The sequence below is a fragment of the Leptinotarsa decemlineata genome, unplaced genomic scaffold (genome assembly GCF_025532065.1).
Source record: "Leptinotarsa decemlineata unplaced genomic scaffold, Ldec_3_MD MMD2_tig00000199_RagTag_RagTag, whole genome shotgun sequence".
NCBI lineage: Eukaryota > Metazoa > Arthropoda > Insecta > Coleoptera > Chrysomelidae > Leptinotarsa > Leptinotarsa decemlineata.
The window spans coordinates 11,909,877-11,934,634 of record NW_027412544.1 but is presented as its reverse complement, the minus strand read 5'-3'; the positions used below and the strand labels follow the sequence as shown (position 1 = coordinate 11,934,634).

The following is a 24,758-nucleotide window of genomic DNA, read 5'->3' as shown; positions in this document are numbered from 1 at the left end:
AGGCATAACAAGCATATATAATGTAGACGACTACTTAGATTTTGAGGCAACTGAAGAGAAAACTTCAGCCACAGCACTGAAGGGATGGATATGCGAGGTTGTGAAGCTTTCTATTTAGTGTGCAATTTTTCAGTAATCAAGAGAAGGTTGAATGGAAATTCAATATATTTGGAAAATATTTCGGACAACAAGGAATCGAATCAGAGGTTTCTAGTGATGTGGTGGACTGCAATTCATTTTTGACATTGAAAATATAGTCAAAAACCCAAAATTCACCAAGTGAGACATTTTAAAAATGGTATTGATCTTTTTGAGCTTTCAGGGTTTCTTGGTACTATCATAATTGTAGCGAAAATGATTCTGCATGATATTTGTAGAGCAGGAACCAATCGCATTATTCCGGAGGACCATATATGGAACAAATGATTACAGGAATTGGAGATGATGATAGATCTTGCGATCTCTTTTTTGGTTCCTACTTGTGTGTTGCAGTTGTGACAGTTGTATGTGTTTTGTGATTCAACTGAAAATACATTTTCATCGATATAAATGTATGATCTGATCAGTTTGAAAATGTTCGAAAAAATTAATGTTGAATTTGTGATGACAAATACCAGGGGAGAACGACTAATATAACTTTCCATTTCAGAGTTAAAATCGCTAGCTGCTGTTAAGAACATAGGCCATATGTTTCGTACCGAATGTGAGAAATTCAGGAAAAAACTCAACTAGCACGATTGCATTGGAATCTAACTGAGCTAAACATTGGCGTTGCACGTACAAACTAGCACTGAAGTATCAAAAATTCGGTTAAATAATTGATACTTTCTTGAATTTTCAGGAAAAATAGGAGCAAAAAAGGTAAGCAATACAAAGAAAGATACCTAGTTGGAGTTGAAATTTGACGGAAAAATCACATACACAACTTTACCAGTTTCAACTGGCAAAATAGCTACCTAAATTCACTTCGGAAAATGAACCATGCATTTGGCAATGATAGTGTTATTGAACGCAATGGTCGACGTTAGTATGGTAAATTTCTTTACAGAGACTTCAGCCTCGAAAATGAGCCCCGGAGTGATCGACCTAAAGTAATTTAGCACGAGAATTTGAGGATCCTGGTGAAGACTGACCCATCACAAACGATGCGAATGATGGCGGGAAAACTTGGCGTCAGCTTCCATGTGGTTTTTTGAGGTTTAAAATGTATTTGAAAAGTCAAAACGTTCCAAAAGTGGGTACCCCATGATTTTAATGATCATCGATCAAATAGACAGTTTGATCTTCCTCTTGAAGATGATCACTTGGTGATCGAAACAGGTGTCGAGGTGTTAAAATAATGGTTTGGTGTTGGAAAAAAACTCCAGTAATATTCATTACTACACCAAAAATTCCAATCAGTGCATCACAAGTATTGACGAAATAAATCATCTTGTGTTCCGTTGGCAAATAGTGCTTATTCCGATTGAATTGAATGAGTATTCACTGATATATGATAATTCAAATGTAAATCATAAAAACGAACAAACTTTTGAAATGCCCCAATACATGAAAAATGGGAAGAGTCGAGAGAGTGAAAGCAAGACCCAGATGGAAAATAGGAAAAGTCTAGAGAGTGAAATGAAGACCCAGATGGAAGGACTCGTGATGCCGACATGCCGACATCCAAACACAGAAGGAGCATGGGATTCTTCATGGGATTCTCTAAATATAATTTACTAGATTTTGCCCGCGGCTTCGCTCGCATTAAGAAGTATTATTATTGATTAGGTATAGTTTTTGAGGCTTCACTTTTGTTTAGCGTGTGTAAAAAGGGCCTACGAAACTTCTTTGTACACAATAATCTTAACTGATCTGTCATTAGGCGTTAAAACTATCAACTTACTTACTCAAATTACTCGTGAGCAAGCAACATAAAACTGTCCATGAGAGAAGCAATGTTCTCTCAAGTCAATACCCGCAAATTTGAGAGTTTTCCCCTGAGACTTGTTTATTGTCATGGCAAAGCAGACTTTCAGAGGAAACTGTAATCGTTTAAATTCGAACGGGATATCATTAGGTATTAATGGGATTCTTGGTATAAATACAGTTTCCCCTTTCGCACACCCAGTTAATATAGTGGCTTCCACTATATCAACTACAGGGTAATTAGTAGCGTCATCTGAATTAACCACAGTATCAATCGCCCTCAAACGACATGAGCAGGATATCGTTGATAGCTGCTGCTTGATCGTTCTCTGGAGTAAGTATGACACGCTCACAATACCATTCAATTGGCTTGTCATGTATATGAATAATGTCTGGATGAACTTTAGACAGTAATTCTTGAACCGTAGTAACAACTGTGCACAATTCTTCCGGGATGGTTATCATTCCGTCAAACGATGGAAAATCACCATTACCGATTTTAAGAAGGAAATCTAAAAATCTACCAGCAGACTCATCCCTGCCCAAATGTGCTCTCATATTTTTAGAGAACTCAAGAATATTAACCTGTTACGCAGCAAAACTGTTACTGTTACGCCACCCATTGATTTTGTATTACCCCTTATATCCCTTAGTGATCTGTTAGAGGCTTCAATACCACCTTTATGAGCCATCTTTATTTCGTCCCACACGATTATTTTTGTACTCTTTAAAACTTCAGCAAAATTACTTTGTTTGGAGATGTTGCAAATGGGTGTCTCGGCAGTGATTAAATTGAGTGGTAACTTAAAAGTAGCATGAGCAGTTCGACCACCTTCTTCTAAGAAGAATATTTGACCGTCATTTGCATCTACACTTGTGATAATTTTTTTGTAAACTTCCTGTTGCTCGTCATTCAAGGATCCTTCATTTATTCTTACTGCGTCTTTTAAGGCCACTGTATCGTGACTGGTCTCCTTCACGTACTCTCTATTTTCAAAATGTATTGATGTTATTGGCTGAGGTATTCCATACTGTTTAGAAGGACGGCCGCCTAATGATAATACTGCATCCTCCAATTCCGACAGTCATTTGTTAAATATCAGGTCCGATGAGTGCTCTACATCCACGTCATCTTGCCTTTCCAGTTGTTTTTTAAAGTCTTCAAAAAGGTATTCTTTGTATTATTTCCGAAGACATAGGGGGTCGGAAACCTGGCAGAAAAATGAAATGAAAAACAAAAAGCTCTCGAATAATATACGGTGTTTGACAAAGTTCTGCCTCTTCAAGAGCTGAATCCAAATGCCGATCATCTTCGAGTAGACCTAGAGCCTTGCACGCGGATTGGAAAGTGGAATTTAAGTGACCATTTACAATTTTCAACGCCTTAAATTAAATTGGGCCTCTGATCTTATGTAGAAGCATTCGAAGGTGATATCATTCTGTATTGTTTGGATGAACAGTATAAACCCTACCTAGAACGTGTTCTTTTTTGACCCCTGACCATCCTTCAACATTCACTCCTCTCTTCCTTCTCTGAAACGATCGCTTGTTCCAAACGTAATACGCAGGGACTTCCGAGTATAGCAATGTTTTTGCAAAGTGATCCACGTTAAACAGATCGAAAAAGGAGAGGAGTGTAGTTGTAGGAGGATTACTCCATTTGTCGCACAAGTTCTGCTCATTGAATAAATTCTCTGGACAGCAAGGTGCACTCTTGGAGGAAAACGCTCATGTATTGGGAATTCAAGGATTCGCCAAACTGATTCAGCTAAACTTATATATCGACCACTTGCGTAGTTTGTAACTTTGATGGAAGTACTACCATTTGTCCCAGCTGATTTGGTTCAGTATCTTGCCGTCCAATTGCATCTTTCAAATGAATATAATTATCTGCGCGCAATTTGGTTTGATTGTTTTTTATGTAGTTTAGTCTTTCAGTTTCTATTTTTGCGTATTCATCTACCAAATATTGACTAAAAAGAGCGCGATATTTAACCAACAAGTGATCTTCTCCTTCTCTGATCAGTATTCTGTATGAATAAAAACTTACAGCAGAGACTGTTCTTTTCAAGGGCAACTTAGTTGTGGGATCGCATTGTGGTATGTTGATTGAATAGCCATCATCCCTCCATCCCTCCAGCAAAACATCAATGGGAACTGCAGCGCGTCATAAGCTCGGTGTATCTCACTGATACGCTGAAGTGAGTTACTTCGGCTTTCGAAGATGATGTCTCTTCGGTCAAAATGCTGATTTACCAATACAACAGCCACTTCATTTACCGTTGGTGCATTTAATCTGCATCTGTGTTCTCTTTATATTATCCATGAAGTGTACATGATTTAGGTGTAAATCATTAACCAGACTGTAAAGTGGTTCAGGCAGTTGTTTAAACAGCTCAAGTTGCACTTTACCGGCGCTACAACACATGCCAGGTGTCTTATCTTTCCACTTCAAGGCATTACACCACTGATACTTGTACGTCATAGAATCTAAGAATACACTGCTGTCAGTTCCATAGCAATATCTGGGTCATACGCCAAACCCGAAAGCAACTTGCTTCTCCATACACGCTAAATTGTATTTTCTCTATACCGTCACTGAATCACTTTATGTACATCGGTATTCCTGGCTTGATATAGTGCAGCAGATTGCCTATATTTTTCAGGGTTTGCAGCCTGGTAGATGGCCATAGATTGCCTGTGTTTTTCAGGGTGTGCAGCCTGGTAGGTGGCGACAGCTTTCCTGTGTTTTTCAGGGTGAGTACCCTGAGGTGGCGACAGCTTGCTTCTGTACATCAGGGTTTTTTTTATATTCAGACACATTTTTGCGGTAGGATTCAGGTAGAGTCTGTCCATATTTTTTTGTGCCTTTTTCATTTGATTTTTTCGTGTGTAATTAGTAGTCCTTGCCCTACGTTTGTTTTTTTTTCTATTAATGTGGACAGACTCAGATTGGGACAATGAATTTCTTATTGAATTTTCATCATAATTTATTGAAGATAAAATAGGTGAATGCTCACGCTCTAAAACAGGTACCTCCTGACAACCCTTATCAAATTATAAGTTGCGCAGGTGTATCAATTCCAAAATTATGTTCTTCTACAGTTACCTCCATACGACGCCGAGTTCTGCTATGGAAAGATAGGCATCAAAATGCCCACTGGACAAATCTTTGCTGGATCGTAATCGCCTTACCGGATAGTCGTTTGATCCAGATTACGTATATATGATACCGTTCCTATAAACTCCAAACTTAAATGGGAATATTAATTCTGCTGGTATTAACTCACAAAATCCGCCATGAGTAGCATTTTCCATCATATCAGCAAAATATTTGTCAGGTGTTACGTAGTTATCACCATTCCTGTCGTGGGTCATAATTGAAAACTTGCTCCAGTCATTAACCACATATCTGGCAATTTCTGAACGCACTTCCATCGCTCTATCTTGTGTTCCGTACATTAAATAAGAGAGACCACGAAAAAAACATGTACCGTCAACAACAATAGGGACGACGGTACATTCTTCAACTTCTCCATTTACGTTCAGATTTTTTTTAGCCATTTTTAAAAAGTCTAACCGACAAAACCTATACTTAAACCAAACGAAAACAAAACAAATGCCAAATACAAAGCAGAGTCTATAACCAAACTTACTAAATCGAAACAAAGCAAATGCAATCCAAAATATTCCAAGAAAAGAACAGCCAAAATCGTCAAATATACTCCGCTAGAAATATTTAGGTATAGTATGTACTATTAGATACGGCGGCCACTCATCATCGGGTATATGGAATTCAGTGAAAACACAACGATAGCGCGTTTTAAAATAATACTAACGCCATCTATTATCAACATTTAGAACAAAAAATTATTTTGTTCGTATTAATTTATTCGTTCTATCAGTTACTGATAGGTGCAAGCTAATACATTTACATCCTCCATCATCCTTTATTTTATCCCATTAGGGGTGGAATTTATCAAGTCAGTCATCTTTGAGTTATATATATTTAGAGATTTTTGCTTTGTCTTGTATTCTCCTACAAAGATATTTTTGTTGAATTCAATATTCAGGTTGTATATTGAATTATGTCATCAATTTACTTGTCATATTTTAAAGAAGAAGTTCACATGAACGTGCGTCCTAGCATGCTTCGTTTCAGACGGTTTGTTACAGTTTTACTCAAAATTAATTTCTTTTATCTATAACTCACAATTACTTTCGCCAATTTTCATTAAACTACGTGTGTTATTATAAGTAACAATGAGCTTGTTTTCATGAAATCACATTAGGAATTTCAACAGAACATGAAACAATTGAAAAAATTAATTTTTGAAATCAGAGCATCCGTATATGAGTTCGTCTCCAAACAAGTCTTTTTTATTGACTCTTCAATCTGATGAAGATATCAAACTTGGAGAAAACAATGGCGTACACTTATTTTCACTATAAATAATAATCAGGTAATATTATGTGACGCCACTGGAATTATTTTCCGTGACATAATTTCATGAAAAAGAGCCCCTTGTTACCGCTTACAAACTCACCTAGTTAGCAAGTTGGAACACATGTTTATGTGAACTTTTTCACATGAAATATGTAATCACCACCTAAAATTAATGATATCATTCAATGAGATTTGTCACTGGTATTCAGAATAGAAACTTCATTCAGAAATAACTTGCTAGATTGAGGTTCGTGAAAGTTTTTATGAAGTTTTCTGAGATGATCAGAAAATATCACCTGAAATGTTCCATTTTATGAATAATTTCGTGACATTTTGGAAATATCACTTTTCACGAAGCTAATTTATATGTAGTTATAAAAGTTTGTTCAATTGGAATTGACAAAATGTGTTTGATATCCTTCCTTCATGTACAAGTTTTTTCATAGAAGTTTGATTCAATTCACACTAATTGATATAACAGTAATCAAAATCAATACCAAATATAGTCTCAAACTACCCGGTCTTCATTATTGAAATTCATTTAACTTTTCTCTGACAAGTAAACGACAAATCACTCACCTTCATGATGCGGTGGAGGATAATTGTTTGGAACATGATAATCATGATATTCGGGATCTGAAGCAGATGGAGGTCCATCATATATTTCTTCGGGTGCACTGGGAGCGGAATAATGTGTATCTGGAAACGAATTTTATATGATGAATTATCTTGAAACCACTGGATAATATCTATAGTGATTATTTTTACTATTTTTACTATTTTTGTAGATTTTGCTAAATAACTCACATATCGTATCGAAATATGGATAAAAATCAATGAGTGTGGTGGATGAACTGCATATTTTGAAGAAGATTGTAGAGAAAACATCACTGACACTAGTATCAAAAGTATGTATTTAAGGAAAGATGATTTCGATATACTGGCACCAGAGGCTTTTCTCAAGGAGAGATGTCCCCTCTGTTATGGAGCCTTGTGAGAATCAGCTTCTGCATCTTCTGCACTATGATGAATGAACAGTACAGAGTCATACAGGCGACTTAGTCGTCTAGTACAGGACAGATATACGTGACTTCAAATATTATTAACTATTTGTGCAGTGATTCGAAGTAGTATCTTTCAGATTATCTTACTGTTGAGCTGATCTCTGAACACACTCCTGTGATATTTTTTCCTAACCGAAAGGAAATAGGGATGAATCGAACATGTTGATTTCATCATCACCTCATTAGGTGAAATATCGCTTGACTCGGACGAAATGGTTGCAGATGTGGTAACGAAGACACATTCCAAAAAAAAAAAAACAAATGATTCTGTCTGAAAGCATGGCGCAGCTTCTTGGAAGAAACTTTTTCTTTTCTGACTGAAGAGAATAAAATCCAAGGTGGTAGGCATTGATTAAATGGAACCTGAAGTTCCAAATGTTTTGTTTGCTACTGCGGCAGACTGCGAGGACGGTTATATCTCAAAGCGCACTTTCGTCTAGCTCACATATTAGACCTTATTCATCCCAACATCATAATCTGCTTTGTTCCGACTATCGAGATATTCTCGATTCATCCCTCGGATATACTGGGGACACATTACGTAGCTGAACATCTCACAAGGTCGGGATCGACCGGTAACCTAGAACCCATCAGCTCCGGTTTGAGAGTGAGAATCCGTTTCGGTATGCTCACGCTCAGACGATCACTTCTTTCAGAAAATAATTCAAAACCAAATTGTTCCAGACACTGACTCGTTGACATTAGAATCAGCAGTACCATAGGTCTTGGGATTCAGGTCCCAAATAAATCTGTTGGATTTATGTGATGATTGTCAGACCAATGATCACTTATGGTGCAATTGCTTGGTGGCCGAAGGCTATACAGAAAACGGCCCAAGCGAAGCTCTCTGGCTCACAGAGACAGGCTTGTCTGGCTATCAGTGGTGCCATCAGTACCACACCGTCAGCGGCCATAGAGATCCTTCTAGGTCTACCTCCTCTCCAAATTTTTCTGGAAAGAGAGGCTAGATGTACTGCATACAGACTTGTGCATATTGGCAATTGCACAAATCAATTCAATGCAGAGTGCAACAGATAGTTGGTTGACATTGGAAGTCACAGCATTCTGGAAATGACCTCAGACTTTATGTCTCCAACTGTCAACTACGAACTGCCTTATAAAGTACTATTCCCGAGTAGAGAGGACTGGATCCTGGGGGAGAAGGAAATATTAAGAGCAGATAGTTGTTGGTTCACAGATGCATCAAAAACACCTTCCGGTTATGGTGCGGGTGTTTTCAGTCGCAGACCCAGGACAGAGATATCTACCTACCTACGAACTTTGCGACTGTATTTCAAGTGGAAATTTACGCTATTGAATTATGTGCGGAGAGATTGGATAAATCCAACCTCACTCACACGTCAATAAAAATATTCTCGGACAGTAAGCGGCGTTAGAAGATCTTGGCTCCTACTGAGCAACGTCTAAATTGGTAGCAAACTACCAAAAAAGACTCTGCTGGATATTAAGACTAAACAGATTATCTCTGGTCTGGATTCCTGGCCATACTGGTCTGGAAGGCAATGAAACTGCTGACTCTCTTGCAAAGGAGGGTGCTGCAAGTGGCTTCATTGGACTATAAAATGATGAAACTTTGAGTTCGGCAGATCCGTACTCTCACCATCTGACCTGAAAGACCACTCACCATACAAACTAATCGGCTTCGTTGATAAGCCGACAAAACATTGATACTTTTCAGTTTTGGTGAATTTGTCAAGTCGTAAGTGAACTACTCATTTTCGGACTTGGTAGCAATATTCTATCAGATATATTCGTAATGAAACACCAAACAGCGCTGTTTCGAATAACTATAACCTCATTAGTGGTTTTAGGCTGAACCTGAAACCACTGAATTGGAGCGAGCCTGGAAATAAATCTGATAACAGCTTCCGCCACGATGGGATCATAGCGGTTCAGCCAAATACCCCTGATGAATCATTGAGGGGTCGAAACAACATTTTGTGGTGTTACATAATAAGTTTATCTAGTTGCCTTGCAGTAAAAGTTGCAATGGAAGACAAACTACGTTTCTCATTTGGCGGTTGGTGTCCAAGCTTGGCTTTGGAACTGTGGGAAACCTCGTTGAGAACCTCGAGTGTTCTGTGGATCTCATTGACGTCTTCATAGGGAAATATATCATCACCTTTACGGAAAAAGTCAAACTTGAGTGGACCCGTTCTTTGATGAATATATTTTATATCATACATTTGTTATGCATGCAAAAAGGTGAAATCTTCCACTTATGGAGGTGAAATGAGTTAACTCTCTTTGAATTTGGGAATAATTATTTTCGCTATCCGTTACTAAAGTTGAGTGAATTGAAAAAATTATATCAAGTTATCTTTATGGAAGACGCCTATGCCTCTGTGGTGGAATTATTCAAGACGATGTATAAAAATCTCGTTTGGTTTCATTCATAAATGCTGCAGTCACAACAAATATATTTTCCAAGACTGATGGGCTGATCCACAAAAAGAAGTAATTGGATGACTCGAGCTTATGTTGAAAGCATCCAGGAAGTTCATGTAATCGATAATTCCTTGATGGAATATTAAATTAGTTGGGATGTATTATGTTTCACGATATTCAACTTCAGATATGCTTATACAATTCTCTGGAATATTTCATGAAATCTATAGTACGGTGAACCGATTTTAATGACTCTAATAACACAGGTTTCTTCAATATATTACTATTCATTATTTACTCTGTTCAAAACCATGTACACTTCTGGAAATATTCTCATATTCTAGTTTTTGAATGTATGTTACTGAAAGTTACTTCTTTGTATGATCAACACATATTTGTATAGAGTTACTTTTTTTGAAATTGATTGTTTTCTTTCATTCTTTGTAATATTTTCATGGTTTTTTGTAAATTGAAGGAGAAGTAGAAAGCCAAAACTTTCTTTTCCGAGAATATCCACTTTTATGAAAGATATTCAATTGTTATCTGATTGGTAATGTTCCATAGGTAAATGAATATTGAAATGACAATTCAAGAATATAATAAAATATATAGCATATAATAGCATATATAAGCATATAGTAAAATTCAGTTATTCCTTCGAGATAAATGTATAACAATCTTATATGATCATTATATTCAAAATTTTAATCATCATAATATACAGGGTGTTTCTTAACTACGGTACGAAACTTCAGACAGTTATTCGTTAAGTCTTTTCAAGAAAAAAGTTCCCATTAATAAATATCCGGAGTTGCTTCGCTTCTGAGATACGGGGCGTTGAAGTTTAAAAAAAACGGCATTTAGGTGTATCTAATATCAACAATCATTTGAAGTTGAATTTACTGTAATCATTCGCGGTTATTTTGATTACAACAACTATTCAACTTTTATTATTTGACTAACCTTGGATTTCATCAACAATTTTCTACAATCTGTTTTTGCAGTATTTCTGCTATTTGCCATAACTTCATCATGAATACCTTTTTTGTTTTCTTTACATTTTCTCATATTTTTTTTGCTATCAGTTAGACGTTTTTTGTTACTGAATTCTATATTCGTATTTATACATATTTTCTTCTGCCTTACGTTATCGGCTGGTTAGCAAACCGGCCATCGGATGCCTGCTTACACGCAGCCCCGCAGGATACGAGAATGACAGAATCACTTGTGATTCTGTTATTCCCTAACTGAATGGCATCTCAGCGATGGCTAAATCCTAAGGTGTGTGTATCCATGCCGAGAGGTTGAATGACACCGTGCCTATTAGCTGTCTCTACGGAACTTTCGAGATACCGGGCGCCCTCTCGTCGTAGCATCGCCTTGTCACGGTAATGCGGGGCTCTTTCATGATTGACCTTGTTTCCCTAACTACTCGTGGGACTTTTATGGGCAGAGCAAACTTGAAAATTCTTCCTGACGCTGAGTCTATAGAGAAAATGGATGTCGAGTTTATGACTCCAACTGACCTCCCTGTAAATTTAGTTCAGGAGTCGTCTCCTCAAGGGCGTGATACCTTATAAAACCGCTTTGCATCAAATTCTCGAGCGGCATATGCATAATCTATCTCAGGTGGAGCAAACGTTTGCGCTCAAGTGATGATTTACCAAAACCAGAGGTGAAAAAGCCCTGCACGGTTGAATCTAAGGTATCGTCAGGTGTAGCTGATGTGCGGAAACCCTCATATGGGAAGGTTGAGATGAGAATCTTGCACCTTGACTATCCAACTACCTCATTAACGATGAGACAGCAGAGCATTTACTTTGTGGCTGCCCCGCTATGGACCGATCTGAAAGACCACTCACCATACAAACTAATCGGCTTTGTTGAAAAGCTAAGTTTATTTGGTCGAATGTGAATAGGTGTGAGCCAAAATAAACCCTTGCGGGTTGCGGTGGAGGGTCGAATAGACCGAATAGACACTCACTTTGGACCTAACCTAACATAACCTACGTCATCTCTTGAAATTTTCAGATTTTCAGTGTACCACTTGGGTTGATTAGACTAAGTGGTTTTTGTTTACATTTTCAGCGGAAAATCTATGTCTATAGCATGTGAAATTTAGCCTCACCTATTTCACTAATACGTCGGTTTTTCATCGCATTCTTATTCTGATCCATTTAATTTTTTGTGTTGACTTCGATAGGTGGTCCGAAATAACTTCTTTTATTATGCCAAATTTACTATATTTTTCAAAATCAATTCATATATTTTTAATACATGTGGAAGAGTGCTGAATTTCCCTTGTAGGTGAGCATAAGACAGTTTCAAAATCATAAGGTTTGAAGCTATGTTTTCCTTTACTGTCTATGTCTGAAAATTTGCAATGAAGCCTTCAAGCAAGGCAATATTTTTGTATCTTCTGAAGAGAAAATCAAGTAGATTATCTAAAGAATTTAAAAATATCTTAAAACTTCCACGGTTCGATCAATGGAGTGTTAGGGGAAAGTCGGGTAAGTTGACGAAGTGGGTAAGATGACGAACGGCTAGTAATTTATTCAAACTTAACAATTAGGTTTTCTGCATGGTGCCGCCATCTCGCCAACTGTAGAGTAGTTTAGTTAGGAACGTAACCTTGTAACGCTGCGGAACAGTTTGCGGATACAGTGCAAATGCGTGTACCTCGCATATCTGCTCTAACATAACCATTGTGTTACCTAATATAATTCATGGCATGTCACTACAATTATTATCGATATCGTGTTTGTCGTGGAAATATGCTTTCCGGCTTTAAACATAACCTCCACGGGTAAGATGACGAAGCTCGTCATCTTACTCACATCCACCCACAGGGTCGTCATCTCAACCATGCATAAAGTTTCGCACAGTAAATTCATCTCACAGAATACTACAAAAATATACAAGAAGGTCCCCGAGGCACCTTTAAGACGCTTTATAAAGGAACATCGAGAAGGAGCAGCACTTCCAGAACATGGGGTGAAAACACTGCAATACTTTCAGTTTAGATGAAAGTCAGTCTCTTGCCAACTATATAACAAATATCGACATTCGGGCTTAAAAAAGTTCAACTCGAAAGACTAGCATTTGACTATGCAGAGCAGAACATTCGACATCGGTTCAATAAATCATCAAAAATGGCAGACAAAGACTGGATGAAGTCTTTTCAGATGAAATTTAAAATTAGTCTCAGAACTCCCAAACCTACGTTGACAGGCCGTTTCATAGATTTTAACAAAATTGCTGTTGAAATTTTTTTTCATATCCTTCGAGAAGTTCGAGATGAATACAATTTTGAAGCGAGTCGCATTTATTACGCTGGTGAGAGTGGGTTATCTTCTATGCCTACCAAGCTTTCGAAGATTTTAAGTCCTACCGGGGCTCGACGTGTTGCAAAAATACTAACTGCAGAGCGTGGGAAGAATACAACTGTAGTAAGCGGCCCAAACTCACTTGGACATTATGTCCCTCTTTCTTTTATTTTCAGGAGAATATGAATGAAAGACACGTTGCTGTTTGGGGCAACCCCAGGGTCAAGAGGAAGTGCAAACAAAATCGGTTGGATGTACACTGAGATATTTTTGAAATATCTGAAATACTTCAAAACTCATACAAACCCCACACTTGAAAATGCAGTGCTTCTATTGGTTGACAATCATTCTTTTCACATTTATTTGCAAGGTATCAAGAAAATGGAATAGTGATGATAGGATTTTCACCACACACTATACACCGATTACAGCCTTCAGATGTGTTTGGGCTCTTGAAAACATATTTTTCTCGAGATTGCGAATACTTTGTTGTCAGTAGTCCTTGTTGAACAAACATTGATGAAAATATTTGTAGAATTTTTGATAACTCATATCTGAAGGCTGCAACGGTTGGAAATGCGGTTAACGGTTTCTGAAAGTGCTGGATTGAACCATTCTATCCCATCATTTTGGGCGATGAAGAATATGCCTCAGTTAAAACATCGGAGAAGGAGAATGAAAACGAAAATGATTTACGATCTGTTTCAGATGGAAAAGAAAAATGACAAATCCGACAAGCAGCTAGTGAATCACTAGATTAATCAGATGAAAATGATATGGAGAAATCTGTTTCAGATAAAAAAATTAACATGAGATTCGACAAGTAGATATGGAATCATAAGATGATTCAGCGGATGAAGAGCTGCCTCTAGCTTCCTTCACTACTGCACGAAGTAGTCTTAAGCACTTACAAAATGCAAAATAAAAATGAACCTTCCTGCACAACCGCAATATTGGTCATATCAAAAGTTCAAGCCGAATCCAAACAATAACTTTATCCGAAATTTTTTACTTACTCTCGGTCCAAGTGAAATACAATTTATTATATGATTTTCACTATAAATGGTTTACAAAAACCGCGATACGTGTTTCGCTATACAATAGCTTCCGCAAGCATAAACTGAGGATACTTAAGGAAGCGGTTTTTGTAAAACCCTTTATAGTGAAAAATCATACAATAAACTGTATTAATTAGATTTTAGAAAAGATATTGGTTGATTAGTCTGTATTCCTTTATCTTTTGTTTGATCATTTGATCATCGTAGAAGTGTTGGCCTAGCCTGAAATTGGCCTGAATGGTTATTCATTCGTATATATCGGGTTTTCAGTTTTTTTATGCTTAGGTTCATTATCTCTTTTTGTATGATCTTTAACATACTTTTCTATGCTTTTCTCAGTAACTGAGTCAGGTACGCGTGAAATAAAAAGTCAAATTTTCTTGTTTTCATTTTCGTGTTTTCATATAGTTCTTGATTTCCATCACCACTGCCTATGTTACGTCCCCTCTTCTTTTTTGTAACTGCTTCAAATTGCTGCTGATTTTCTACACTTCTATCATAATTATACATTCGTTTCATTTTTTGTTTTTCAATTGTTCTTTTTTCTACATGTTTTCTTTTTGTACCTCCTGCTTGGAGATTATTATTGATTCAGAGTAGTTTTTTGGTATATTGTTCATTTTCTAGAAATACAATTTTGTTATTCATCAACGAAATAACCAACACTTTGTTGTTTATAATGATATTCTGATCCTGAATTATAGTTCTTGAGAGTTTATTTTCTTTTCTGAGAAATGTTTTTTCTGATAGAACTGAATCATTCTAACCACTTGAATTTCTTTGATTATGATTTAACCCATAATCAAATGATTTATTCATTTGATTATCGCAAGCAAGCAGGATGGAATCTGTTTTCTTTGGTGTAAAATGGCAGCGTATTTGTTCTTGCCACCATGTTGGATGAATATATTGGTTTTTTCATCAAGGAGTACTGAAAACGATTCCTTTGTACAAACATTTTGCCCGACTCTAATATGTATCTTTTACCGTTAAAAATAGGGGGGCACTACTTACGTCTTCACTGTATGTTGAGAAAAGTCAAACCATGATTTGAAATCAAAAAAGTAAGATTCAAAATCCGAAGTTCAGGTTTTTTTTAAATAGAAACACCGATTTATGTTGTTTCCAATGTGTTAAACAGGTATAGGCCATTCAACCGTCTGCCTGGCCTTTATATCTGATTTATCGTCTTTATGCATGGGTGAAAACAATCGTATGAAATCATTCAAAAGTTTCATCATGAATAGATTTGAAGCAACTGAAAGATATTTCCACTTAATTGAAATGTATTTCCATTTATTATCAATTAAGAACATCATTATATATAGCTGAAGTTGCTGATATTCAACAGATAACTGAAGTTTCAGAAACATTGTCAAAGCTGAATCTATATTACTGGAGTTTTTTCCCAACACCAAATCGTTATTTTTAACACCTCGACACGTGTTTCGATAACCAAGTGATCATGTTCAAAGAGGAAGATTAATCTTCCTAATCACTTGGTGATCGAAACACTTGTCGAGGTGTTAAAAATAACGATTTGGTGTTGGAAAAAAACTCCAGTAATATTAATTACTACACCAAAGGTTCCAAACAGTGCATCAAAAGCCAAATCTGTTATGTATCATGATATATCTCACAAATCAAATGGTTTGTGAGGTATACAGGGTGTCAATTTGAAAACTTCTCACCGAAAAATAGCGTTCTTAACTCACTCATGTTATTGAAATATGTCAGTACTGAGATGCATTATTGTATTTACTCCTTTTAATAAAAATGGTAAGAAGAGTAGGTGGCACCGTTTCAACCCTTGAATGACAGGAGTAAATATATTACTCGAAGAAATTTGTATTTGATGGTTATTTTCCTTATACAAAATGAAATTTAATTTGCGAGAAAGACATTTAGAACATAAAATCTACTCAAGCTTCTCTTATAAACTGTTCGAAATATCGTCTATTTTGCTCTAAACAGTAATACATTCTGTTTTCGAACTTCCCTCTAATATTACGAATAACTTCACTAGGATTTGATTGGCATGCTGCTGTAATTCATCTCCTAAATTCTTCAATATCAGAATGTTGTATTTTATAAACAACGGATTTAAGATGCCCTTAAGGAGAAAAATGCAAAGTTGTTAAATCCGGTGACCTCGGAGGCCATTCAACTGCTTCCTTCTGCCAATACCAGAAAACTCTCATCTAACCACTGTCTGATGGAAAGAAAAAAATGAGGTGGAGCACCGTCCTGCTAGAAATGAAACAGACCCTTTTGCAAAAGTTCATTACATTCTATATCCATTTGGATTTCTAGCTCGAGAGTAATAAGAGAATCGACAAATAGTGTCTTGCAAGTATTTCGAAGTATAGATTGCCAGTTGACTTTCCTTTCAGAAATAATGGACTAATAATGGCATTTTCAAGAATACTAGTCCGAACATTGACTTTTTGTGGGTGTTGTGTATGCCCTTCCCAAAAAATATGTGGGTTTTCGTCACTTCAATAGCGACAATTTTGTCTTTTACCATTGCCATTCAGAAAAAATGAACACTCATCGCTGAAATAGATTTTTACCAGAAGATTAGGGATGGTATTGACTCGACGAGACATGATTTCACAAAACCCTTGTGGAACTCTTGAGAATCTGCATTCAATAAGGCTGAAATTTATGCATTTTCAATGCCTTCTTTACAGTCTCACGTGACATTCCCGTCTGTTCTGATACTGATCGTGAGCTCTGCAGCAAATATTCCCAAAACTTCAAAATGAGCTGTTTCATTTAGTAATCTGGGTTTATTTTTTTATTTGCCACTGAACCAGTTTCGTAAAACTTATTCAACAAATTAACCACATACCGGTGATTTACATTATAATTTGGATGGCTTTCGTTAAAAAGACATGCCGCCCTTTGTGCGCACTTCTCCATAAATTACAATCATTTCTGTCTTGAAGAATGTACACCATTTTTACACTTCTATACACTTATTGAAGTAATCACAGCCCAACAGGTACAACTGTATGCACAATACTACCACATCGTTAAAATTAGCGAACCGATATTTTTTGCCTGGAAGTAGCAGAAGTAGCAAAAAAGGACGGTTATCTGTACACGATGTGAATTAAAATTTCAGCATTTTCTAAACACAACTTACCATCTGCGTTTGACTATCAAACTACTTTTTGATGTAAATTAATTGAAGCAATGGCTAATGTTACCCCTGATAAAGTGTATTACCAGTTCTGGTTAAACCATGCATCTCAGTAAAGGCATACTAGTAATTACTTCTGTTAGTTCAGAATGCTTTTTTAGGAAAATGCTCAGCTGAAAATAATCAGCATGATATCATTGGAAGCAGAATTGAACGACAATCGAAATGATGTGCCACTTGACCCCCTTCCTATTTAAAATTCTAAGGGTAACATCTACCCCTCCTAGGAAGTTGAATCATGAAGGCTACAAATGGTCATTGAATGTGTCCCCTTTGACAATAAAGTTGACCTGTTTCGTCGATTTCTCATATTGTTTACTGGAGGAAAGATATTTAGGGTGGGAAGTTTCCAAAGTGACACCCTGTAAAAAGCATTTCTATCATGTGCGGTATGTACTCTACGAACTCGTGAGTGAAGTGGGATATGATAATATCATGCTTTAAATGTAAACTGATTAGTTATGTCAGCACAAATCCATTTTCATGAATTTTAAGCTTCGGTTCACTACCTATATCATAATCATAATCTTTCACTAAACTCCCAATTCAGTGCAATCAAATTCATCAGTTTTCACAGAAAATCATATTTATTGAGATAATAAGCTTTCAAACTCATGATCGGATTCGACCAATTGTGTATGAAGGTATTATATCAAACAATTCGACTTTCAATCCAATTGAATTCCCTGATTCCACCAATCAATTGGTCCGCTTTTTCTTTACTAATGTAAGGTTGATGTAATTGATTTGTTGTCATTGTAGTTCAGCTACGACAGTTCAACAACAAGGAATAAATCAACTACCCTGTAACTTCAAGTGAGATTGGAAAATATGAAAAGTTTTGGTTTCTACTGCAGATAATTATTTCAGGAATCATACTGAAAACTTCAATGCTGTTTTATATTCTCCACAATGACATAGTTGAAGAATGTTATGGATATATTTCTCGAAAGCTTAGAATCGTTTTTTTTTGATGAGAATGAATCAAGACAGTACTTTTTTGTTCTTCTGAACTCGTTTCCATTTTTCGAATCATCATGTCTCAGAAGTTTCGCATAACCTTTGAAAGCTGGAAAAGACGCGAATTTCACTATACCGGGTGTCAACGAATCTATTAGACAAGTCATAACTTCTAGACTATTAGGTGTATCAAAACGAGATTTGGTACAGATAAATGGTATGTGGAGAGGAGAGTTATCACATATTTTTCACTTTCCGGTCACTTCCGGTTTCAGCGGAAATGGCTCCGGTTCTGAATTTTTAAATGGAACACCCTGTATATTGTAACATTTTTGGATTTCTGAGACAATTCTGGATCAGAAACTGACATTTCCGGAAGTTTTTCAGCCTACTTGATTTTTTCAGAGTCACTTTTAAAATTGCATCTGGGTGGCCATGATCGGACGTAAACTAATCTATGGACCTCAGGTGATATCAGAAAATTGCAATAGCGGAGTTTTAGTGACTAGTGTGTTGAATATGAATGAGACAAGTTTACAAAATAACATTTTCGTGCCTAACTATTATTTTTCAAATGGCGACCATTTTTTGACAAGCACTTTCCGAAAAAAGGATTTTTTGACAAATCTAACGATACTAATTTATTTGCGATTGGATTACAAATAAGAACATAAATTAAATATTACTGAGGAAAATACTCGATACAAATTCATTTACTTTTGTCAAGGGTGCCATGGATAGGAATGATGCATAATATTTTGCGGTTATTTCCATCAAGTCCACTTTGGAGAACAAAACGCTCACCTAGGTTATGACAGTGACATAAGCTTTATGAGCAGAAAGTAGAAGTTTCTCTTGATTTGCGTTAATTTTAGTTTAATTTTTCGTCGAAATAATGTATACTCAAAGTGAAAAAGTGGATATGTTGTTATTGTTTGGAGAATGCCACAGAAATTCAAGGAAAGCTGCTGAGTTGTATGCTCAGAGATATCCCAATCGGCAACACCCATCTCATCAGTATTTTCCCTATGTTGAGAGTCGTTTTAGGCAAGAGGGAAATCGAGACGCAGAACAGAGGTTTCTCATAAATGAGGAGACTGAGATTAACGTTCTTGCTATGGTAGAAGTTGACAAAACGGTTTCTTCAAGAGAAATTAGTAGAGAAATGCAGATAAGTCACGAATCAGCAAGAAAAATACTGAAAAAGCACGGATATCGAGCATTTAAATATCAGTTACATCAACATTTGTATGCTGACGACGGCAATAGAAGAGTAGTATTTTGTGATTGGTTGCTTCAAAATCATAGAGTTAACCCAAATCAACTTCATTCTATTTTCCGACGAATCACGGTTTAATAAGCAGAATTGTCGGTACTGGGCCCAACAAAATCAACATGCAATGAGAGAGGGCAATTTTCAAGAAAGGTTTGGCGTCAATGTCTGGGCTGGTATCGTTGGAAACAGAATAATTGGTCCAATATTGTTTCAAGGTCAGTTAACAGGGGTTAGATACTTGGGTTTTCTTCAAAATGAAATCGAGGATCATCTTAATGATATGCCTTTAGAAGTTTTACGGCAAATTTACTTCCAGCAAGATGGAGCACCACCCCATAATAGCAGAGACGTACTTGATTTTTTAATAGAGCATTTTAATAATAGAGTTATTGCAACCAACGGTCCAGTACGGTGGCCTGCCCGCTCACCGGATCTGACTGTGTTAGATTTCTTCATTTGGGGATATGTAAAAGAAAGGGTCTACTATGCAACAGCCCCAGCCACTCTCGAAATCTTAGAAGAAAGGATTCAACAGGCATTTAGAAGTATATCGCCTCAAATGTTACAAAACGTGTTGAGAGAAACAATTGAACGAGCTGAAATGTGTCTTGAACAAGGAGGAATGCACTTTGAAAATTTACTATAGTGGAATTTTCAAGAACTTAGGATATTGCAAAAAATCTAAGTGCATCGCTGAAATTATTAGTTAAATTTGTTAAATTTGTTGATCCAATCGCAAATAAATTAGTAACGTTAGATTCGTCAAAAAATCCTTTTTTCGGAAATTGCTTGTCAAAAAATGGTCGCCATTTGAAAAATAATAGTTAGACACGAAAATGTTATTTTGTAAACTTGTATCATTCATATTCAACACACTAGTCACTAAAACTCCGCTATTGCAATTTTCTGATATCACCTGAGGTCCATAGATTAGTTTACGTCCGATCATGACCACCTGGATGGAATTTTAAAAGTGACTCTGAAAAAATCAGGTAGGCTGAAAAACTTCCGGAAATGTCAGTTTCTGATCCAGAATTGTCTCAGAAATCCAAAAATGTTACAATATACAGGGTGTTCTATTTAAAAATTCAGAACCGGAACCATTTCCGCTGAAACCGGAAGTGACCGGAAGGTGAAAAATATGTGAAAACATTCCTCTTCACATACCATTCAACTATACCAAATCTCATTTCAATTCTCCTAATAGTCTAGAAATTATGACTTGTCTAATAGATTCGTTGACACCCGGTATAGAAGGAAATGATGCATTGAAGTGAAACTACGAATGCATTGCCATACTCAAAGGATAAGCCTGAGGAAGAAAAGACGATGACATATCTTCTTACGATTACGCTGTCTATAGGATCGATAGAAGTATCTATCCATGAATCTATTCGAAACAATGCATCTCAAGACGGTTAGTCGAAAAGCCAAGCTAATTGAATTCTTTGAATTGTTTCAATATTTTTCCAGCAGATTTCTATAGAGTTGAACAATATAGACACTTAAAACCCGTTTGTTGAGAAGTTTTTATCGGTTTTGCATGAGACGCAAACTGATTCGTAAAAAAAAAACGAAACTGAAGGACATGAACATCGAAAATCAAAAGAGCCGACTGAAGTGAAATGAGTGGTTCTTCTAGATTGTGGCCCCACAAACCCCAATAAGAGCGAACCATCGAATCATTGTATATTTGAGGGACATCTTATCGAATCTAATGAATAAGTTATTTCTATTTATAGCACCTATATGCAATTAGGCTACAGGTGTTTCCTGTCCCTGAGTGAAGATAATTCAAATTTCACAGCTGTGTAAATGATCAAGTGGCGTGAACAGATCTACGGGGTCTGTTGAAAAAATAAGATGAATTTTCATCTTCTCAGAAATTTTTCATTTATTCATCAATTTCTTTTTTCGAATCATATAAGAATAATTCATTCAGGCCAGTCTCAACACACTGGCAGACCGTTTTCGGGCTGTTTGGCCACTCGTCAGTGCAAGGTAGTGTATATCATCAACATAAAGTCGATGATTTCCGATAATTGAAAATCGAATTCCGTCAGAGTATCATTCCTTGAACTAAGCTGAAACTTGCAGACCGGTTTCGGTGTGTTCCAATAATTGGAAATCTATTGCGGCAGTTGTATCGCCAACAGCATATGCAGGAATAACTTCTGTGGATAATCCTGCACTGACACCTGTCCTATATAATCCAACGCCCTTCGTGGTATTAGCCAGGGGAGTAGTTGTTTTCTGATAGGTGTCAGTCCATTAACCTACTGTGTGGGGAGTTGAGACTGGCCTGAACGAATTGTTCTTAGATAATTTGATTTATAGCCAGTCTTCAAGTATGCCCAGTGACTATATGTGAAAATTTCTTTTTTGTCTCCTTCGAAATATTCCCCTCAGATATAATAAATACACTTGTGCCAGCTTTTTTTTCAGTCTTCGAAGCAGTTCTGATATGCACTTTTTGGTATATCCACGAGCTCTCTGAGCGATTCAGTTTTTATCTCCTCAATCCTCGCAAAATACCGTCCTCTCATGGGTCTCTTAATTTTTGGAAACGGAAAAATGTCGCAGGGGGCTAATTCTGTCGCAGGGGGCTATATGGTTACGATGTCGTAACCATATAGCCATGATTCGTCACCAATTATGAGTCTTTCAAGCAAATCTGGATCGCCGTTAACGTACTTCAACAACTCCTGAGCGATTAGATGGTCGGGGAGCTAGCCCATGGTCTGATTCACTGCGACATTTTCAAATATATTGTGATGCTCCTTGGTTGTTAGAGCTCATTGTCTCGCTTGACCACTTTGATGAGACTCCATAGCCTTGACAGTGACCCCTTCATATAGCTGGCAGCCTCTGGTTTCTCTTCCCAGCATCTTGCGTGTCTCAGCCTTGCTATTGCTTCTTCGAATTCACAGAGCACATGCAGTGCGGTTCCTGAGTGATGCTCATGCGATGATTTTTTTATCAGAAATCATCAATTTTGGAACGTACTTCGTTGCCACAAGTTTCATGCCCAAAATTTCCATAAAATTGCATAGCATGAGCCAACCAATATACCAACATTCTTAGCAACTTCTCATTAGACGATTTTTCATGACAATTTTCCTAACATTTTCATCGGTTGTTGATGTTCTGGAGCGTCGAGGACGAGCATCGTCATCCACATCTTCTCGACCTTCTGTGAAAATCCTGTACCAGTTTTAAACATTTTTCTGACTCAGAGTACAATCACCGTATAATACCGTCAACATTTAAAGTGTTTACGAACACATCATTCCATTTTTCACAAAAAATTTGATGCAAATTCATCGATCCATTTTTGTAATAGCAAAACTTCGCCGAACAGGCGAAACACTTCTAACTTTTATGCCTCGTACAAAAAAAAAAACGAAAAACCGCTAATCGGAAGTACGTAGCTTGCGAAATTTGAATATTCATCTTATTTTTCAAACATACCTCGTATATATCAACCTGAGTTAATATAAACAGAATACAAAAACAAACCTCAATAAAAACCACAAACACTATCTAACACAGACTCCTCTATAAATGTTTCATAGCAGAAATTGGAAAACATAACACTGAAAAGATTTCTGTTTAGAGATTATATGTGATGGAATTGATCAATACTTAGAAATTCATGACGTATTCAAGTGAAACTCTATCATGAAATTTTCACTGGACAGTTTACAAAATCACCAACATGTCTTTCACTATACAATAGCTTCCTCTGGTGCTTAATTTACTGAACTTGATGAATAAATAGGCTTGTACATTGAAAACTGCGTTGTGGTTTTCTGTTCAGTGAAAATATCAAGATGAAGTGTTATTTGAATGAATGACAAAAGTCTTGCAAATGTAATTTCTCATATTTAATATAAAATGTTTTCAAATATAAGATAGGCAATATGAACGATGTATGAAGTAAATCTAGAATTTGATGTATTATTTTTGAATGAAGCATATGGCTTTTTTGAATTTACTTCCAGTATAACAAGTATATTAATATTCAGCCAAGAAGACATAATGTAGAGATTAGGGAGTTACGCTGAATAAAAAACTAACTTTCGAGCAACATATGACCAACATTATAAACATAGCATATAGAATGCTTTGCTTCATTATTAGGAACTCATTCAAATTCACAAAAATTATCCACATTACACGTTTAATGCATTTGTCCGTAGTATACTGGAATATGGTGGAATAATATGGTCTCCTTATTATTCAGTTCATAAAAATGAAATTGAAAAGGTACAGAAAAAATTCTTAAGATTTCTACATTACATAAAACATCATTCTTAGTTATCATACTTCCTTGAATGAATTTAAATTCACAACCTTATAATTTAGGAGAAAACTTGCTTTTCTATTATTTTTATATAAGTTTTTTATCGACATTTTCTGAGTATTTGTTACCTTCCACAATTTGAAAGATATAAAAATTATTATGGAGAGAATACACTTTATACTTATAAGTGTAGAAGGGCAATTTTAGTTTACCCCGATAAGTTACTGCGTAAAAATCGAAGTATTTTTCACAAAGAAAAATCTTCTATTTATCAGTAACTTGTCGTATTAAACAATTTTGCCTATCAAAAAAATTGTTAAGAAATAATACAATACTCATCTTAACGTTTCGGAGGCCAAAATCTGCCTCCGTCTTCAGAAATGGACAAAAAAAATTTATTATATTGGCAGTTATTCCTTTTTGATTATTTATTTTTTTACTTCTTCGACAAATGTCAAAGGAGTTTTGAAATATTCACATAAGCTTCTGCATAATAAAGTAGATAATTCACACTTGTTGTTAAAAACTTATCCGAACTGCAGAACATACTTCAATAATAGAAGGAAAGATATATTTGTTTTGCCTAAACCTCTAGCCAATCTAGGTTTAAATTCCCCAATATACAATATGTGTTCTCTTGCAAATTGTTTGAGGAATATAGATTCCTCAAATGTAATGTAAAAAAATATTGAAATTGAGATGTCATCCTTAGAAATTATTACTAATTGTAACTGAGAGTCAATTTGTATGAAAAAGGTCCATTTGTCATTTTCAACTGAATGTGTCTTTGAATTTG

At 36.2% G+C, this 24,758-nt stretch overlaps 1 protein-coding gene across 2 annotated transcripts in view; it reads right to left on the bottom strand.

Moving 5' to 3' along the window:
* The window catches only part of LOC111504859 (uncharacterized), a 100,166-nt gene that overhangs the window by 24,936 nt on the left and 50,472 nt on the right, over window positions 1-24,758 (bottom strand). For both annotated transcript variants that reach the window (XM_074172941.1, XM_074172942.1), the window contains exon 5: window positions 6,935-7,054. In XM_074172941.1, coding sequence (XP_074029042.1) covers window positions 6,935-7,054 — 120 coding nt within the window. The remainder of the gene's footprint in view (window positions 1-6,934; window positions 7,055-24,758) is intronic.